The 5,531-nt window shown below is 39.5% G+C and overlaps 1 protein-coding gene across 1 annotated transcript in view; it reads right to left on the minus strand.

Annotated features, from left to right (window-relative positions):
* LOC119170539 (sialin) overlaps nt 1–5,059 on the minus strand; it is a 35,258-nt gene extending 30,199 nt beyond the window's left edge. Inside the window, exons 1-2 of the mRNA XM_075887159.1 lie at nt 4,777–5,059; nt 4,199–4,407 (exon numbers count right to left, since the gene is read on the minus strand). Coding sequence (XP_075743274.1) covers nt 4,199–4,407; nt 4,777–4,822 — 255 coding nt within the window. The 5' untranslated portion in view covers nt 4,823–5,059. The remainder of the gene's footprint in view (nt 1–4,198; nt 4,408–4,776) is intronic.
* Between the last annotated feature and the right edge of the window lie 472 nt (nt 5,060–5,531).

Consider the following 5,531-nt stretch of genomic DNA (forward strand, 5'->3'; position numbering starts at 1 on the left):
ATAATGTGCAACAGTTAATTATGACTGAAACAGCTGACACACGCAACTTATCTGCAATGTCACAGTGGAGGCTTCCCATCTGAACCTAGAGGAAAAAAATAAAATGGGTCTCGTATCTTATCACAGGCACCAGCTGTACTGGAGCACACTCTTCCCTCTTTCCAGCATGCCAGAGCTCTCATGATAAGATTCCTGATTAATGCTTTCAGGAAGAGATAGAGGCTTTTGAGTAATCAGATAGCATTGTCACTTTCTCACCATCTGTTCCCACGTGTGCGTCTACAATTGTAGTAGACACAAAGTCAGATCATGATTTTCATGGGCATTTCAGATTGTACCATATACATCTAATTACATTTCAATACAATGCTTATAATTCCACATAAATGCTTATAAAAGGAATCTTCCACATAGTAGTCAGCAATTAGTACAGGTAGCTATTGTTTTAATTAGATTTTTAATGTTAATCATAGATAAGAATTTTGTACAAAAGCTTCAAAATATTATTTTAAAATCTTTGTCTTATATAGCACCTCGTAAAATGTATGGTTATCCCAATATTGTGACATTGGACTGGCCTAAAGACACTTTTTTCTGTTTAGAACAAATATAGAGTCAAACGTCACTCTAACGAAGAAACAACTGACGCGAATAGCTTCACTATATAGAGTAATCCTTTCTAAATACATGCCTGTGCAATAGTCATCACAGGGTGTTCATGTACTTTTTTATAGCCATAAATTCATTATACTCATATTCATTATTTTAAATATGGCTTTCTACTTAGCTCACTGGTATCTACCGGTTCGAGTATAATGTATCATTTTCAGAGGCATTTCACTATCAGTTGATTAAATAGCATATTATTACCAGATCTCCCCTTTAGCCCCAATGCATCCATTTTGCTCCCATAGCTAATATTTTTGCAATTGTCCTATCCGGCCATTGCTGATCTCTCCACAGTCCATTAGTAATTTAATTTCTTTGCAAAATATAAATTGCATGAAACACATGAAGATATTTCTCGTAGATATGCAGATAACATGGCACTGATACTTGCATGTAGACATAAGGGGTTGCTGACAAAATGTAGTTAAAGGTAGCACTTTGTTAATTTTCTTGTGCTATTAACAAAAATACATATCTGCCTGTGGTACATGCGAAAAACGTATTTTCCTTGTGCATGCCAAGCAAGAACTGAACAATGGTTCTTAAACCAAAATGTCGTCCATCTCTCAGCCATAAGCACAGAATGTTTTTGCAATTATTAAATATGCTACTTATGCACATTGTCACTAGAACAAAATGAGAAACACAACTAATACTCAGTATCTGATTTTCTCAATGCATCTTCCTGATCAATACAATGTATACTGCTTGATATTTTGCTATTCACATATTTCTGCATAAAAAAACAACCACCCCTTTATACCATTGTGCTGGCATTTTAATAAATAGACTATAATGCCACGTTTAAGTTTACACTAGTGAGCTTTAAATTGGGTAAGAAGTACAAGCAAGAAATTATGGTGGTTGAACCTTCCAACTGTCTCTACGTGGAGTTTATGTGATTGTGCGACAGAACATTACGAGGTATTATGAAGACAAGCGGCATAAACAGTGGCAGTGTCACCAACGCTGTAAAGAAGAAACTGACAAAGAAAGAAGGAGTCAGCCTGCTGCCATAAGCTAGTGTTACATACTACATTTGGTGGAAATGCTCGGTACCAATAAAGTGATAGGTTTTGGCAAAGTGTGGTTATATAACTTTGTAGACAGTCTCTTCCTGGTAGTGCTAACTAACTTTGTGATGTGCGCCCCTCCTTTTTTGTTATGCAGGGATATGATTTCATGCACTCACCTCAGCGACACCTTCGAGAACGCGAAGGACAATAAATGCACTAAAGCTGGCTCTTGCCACCACTGCAGTGGCGAGGGTGAGTAGCGATGTGACGCCGACACCTGCTGCAAAGATCCACGCGGGATTGATGACCTCCGAAAGCCATCCAGCAGGGATTTACGTTACAATGTACCCGTAGAAGAAAGCATTCAGCACATATCCCTGCATCACAGGGTCCCAGAGAAATTCTCCATCCTGCGCCCATCCAGAAAGGCAAGTATGTTAGTCTTCAAAGTCACGTCAAATGAGGTTAAAAAGAGTTGTGCATGTTGGTATTCTGTTTTAAGTTATTGACACGAAAAAAAGGAATGAGAAATTGAATTTGTATCTGTTGTACTGTCCTATCACATTTTTGCTGCAGTACGCTGCTACGTTGTGAGAACACAAATCAAAGCCCATTTCTGATAAGTATTTCAGAAGATTAATCTAAATGTTGATTTGATCCTCTTCAGTGTGTCTACACTGTGCAATTTTTTCACGAATATGTTACATTTCAAATAATAATTTTTATTATTTTCTCTATTTTTTTTTTGCCAGGAACGTTCTGCAACTGTTGATCCTGTGTATGTGCACTCAACTATTCTTCGTATTATTGCTGTATTGACATGTTAAGTTGCTTGAGTCAATACGCAGTTTATAGAAGTAGGAAATGATACAAAATAACAAGAACGCTGTGAACCCTTGTCTTCAACTTCGTGCATCTGTGTACAAGCATGAATGTACGCAAGTTTTGTGCATTGGTATCTAATTATGTAAGCAACAAACTATAAATTTATGCATGTTTATTTTTTTAGGTGTACAATTCCCAAATGTGAGCAATATTTTCTGGTCTACACATCTTAATAAAGTTTTTGCATGAGTTTATAAAAAAGTTAAAATCTGCAAACACTAACCTACGAAAATGGGCACTCGCATACATCAAAGCTATTTCAAAACATGCTACCATTATTAGGGATTCATCTGACATGAGTTGAGCAGGTAGATTGGATTAAAATAAAGATTATATTATTCATGGGTGTGTCCAAGATCAGTACTATGATTGCACTGTGATAAGCATACATTCACAAACATTTTATTTGTGCAAACTAAAATTAATTCAAGTTCTTTTACGCGGTCGTGCAGTTAAAAAACATAATAATATTCATATATGAGACAACCAAATTATGTGTCTATCAACAATGATCACGAATACAAAGTTGAAGAGCTTGTGGCCAGCGGAAATATTAATGATGAATACAACATTGGCAGGGACATAGGCAAGGGGGGTTTCAAAGCGACTTTTTCAAAATTTTCAATTTTACTTGAGTGTATGTATATACACACATACAAATACATGCACAAACATATATAAATCATATTTGATCCCCCCCCCCCCCCCCCCCAAAAAAAAAATTCTCACTATGCCCCTGAATGTTGAAGAGCTAGTGGCCAGATGAAAGTAGTGCACAACCTAACATTATGTAATAACTTCTGTCCCTGCTGCCAACTGACAGTAGTAAAAGAAGCTCTACTTTATTTACACACTTGACACTTGTTCAATAAAGATGCATTGCCACACGCACAATGTCCTTAGTCTTGGAGTAACAAAAGAGTACATTACCTTGATGACCAGTAGCCATTATAACATACTATCATTTATTAATTTTTAATTATTGGTTATTTGCAAATATATCAATACCAAAGTAGGTTATGTATAGTGACATCAATATTTCATATTTAAGATATTTGTTCATGCTCATAATGACTAAAATGTTGAGAAGGAGGGTGCATTTGATATTCTTTTAAACATATGTAGTTAGGAAGCACCATAGGCCCATGGTTAGCATCCCTGACTTTTTATGTAATTCACTTACTTTCTCCTGCATCCCATACTTTCTGAAGAACATAGCTAGATAAGAGCCGCTTGTATGAGAGGTGAATATTGCACAGATGTGATCTATCGTACCACACAATATACTAAAAAATTTATAATGCAGATTTATGCCAGTTTGATGCAACAGAAGAGGGAAGATAAGGAAAGGAATGCTAAAAGAATAGGAGACAAACTGCCCAAACCATTGCTTGATACTGATAATATATACAGTCAAAGTGCTTCATAAGAGGCATGCTCTGGGCAGCAATTCTCGTCTTTTATATGAGATGTCTCTTATAAGCAGGTACCCTGTATGCATTTTCTTATCAACCCGTATTTTGCTGTAAGCACACTGGTGATACTCTTTTGTCTCTTATAAAGGAGTTCGACTGTACCTATAGTTTTATATGTGTGTGTGCAAGCAAATATTAAAAAATGAAACATACATCCGACTCGTCACCTCCATTTATATACGATGCATTTCTGTAAGGAACAGGACAGCTGATGTTTGCTGTATGGCTTGAGTTGCCATTCACGGCTGTGGTGTTCACCATGGCAATGATGGTCACACTGAGGTTCACCCTCATTGAATAAACCAGGAATACCCCCAGGGAGATCATACAGCTCATCAGGTAACGGACTTGAAGTCGACATGCTGCACGAAGAAATAAGGACGTAAAATGTGTAAGAAATATTTCAGGCATCTGGCATGACATGCAGTGCCATGCATGACATTTTAATTTCTATTGGCATCCATGCATAGCTACAGGCTGCCAATGGCAAAATGAATCGTGTCAAGAATTAAATGATAAGATGTATTAAAATCCATGTAAAAGACATATCACAACATAACTCAATATGCACATTTTGCAATATTTCCACCCTGTTATAGCGTGAGCACATATAATTAGGAACTGCAGTCGGAAAAAAAGCAAAATGCATTCGCATGCTCCCTGTGTGGTCAAATTTTGCACAGACCGCGCAGTTCTCCTGACAAAATTGAACATATAATTGAGAACCTCACTTTTGTCTGTCTTGGATGGTGACGTTGCAAGCGTGCTTGTATCCATTAGACCACAGGAGGTGAACGTCTTATAATGCGGCGCGTATTACTGAACAGATCAGCAACTGACCTCCTATCTGCTGTCCGCGTTGTTCTTTCCACTTGCCCTAGTTGCTCTAAAAGTTATCGCGCGTATGCTTCATGAGCAACGCACGCAGCGCTCATGCGAACTTGCGCGTACTCCTCGATAATATGAAGTGACATAGCACGAGGATAACGAGGACGATGCGCCGCACGGCATTTTTTACGTCTTTTGCTTTCGCTTTTTCTTCGATGCGCCAATGGTAGTCACGCGCACCATTACGTCATTCAGCAGTTGGAAGCGCTCAACGAGCTTGGCCAATGCGCAATGTGTCCGCCATGCGCACTTCGGTACGACGTCAGCCGCATAGCGCTAGTACGTCGCGCGCGCGCGTTCAGGTGTTTTGCGCGTCCACCCCCAACCTGCGCCCGTCGTCCGTCCGCGCGCCCCGCCTCCGCGCCGCGCTCGATGCAGACACTAGCGGCGCCCGTCGAGCAGGTGTGAAACTAAAAGTTGTTTACCGTCCCAACAGAGGCGACGAGCGGAGCTCAAAGTTCGAAAACTGAAGCGTACGCCAAAGGCGTGGTTCGTTGGAGTCTCGCGTGGCGCGGTCCTTCCCGTTTAGTCGGCATTGGCATGCCTCCATAGCGTCAGATATGAATCGGACGGGGTGACCGTGCTGCTGAGCCGTACG

Source organism: Rhipicephalus microplus, chromosome 2, assembly GCF_043290135.1.
Source record: "Rhipicephalus microplus isolate Deutch F79 chromosome 2, USDA_Rmic, whole genome shotgun sequence".
NCBI lineage: Eukaryota > Metazoa > Arthropoda > Arachnida > Ixodida > Ixodidae > Rhipicephalus > Rhipicephalus microplus.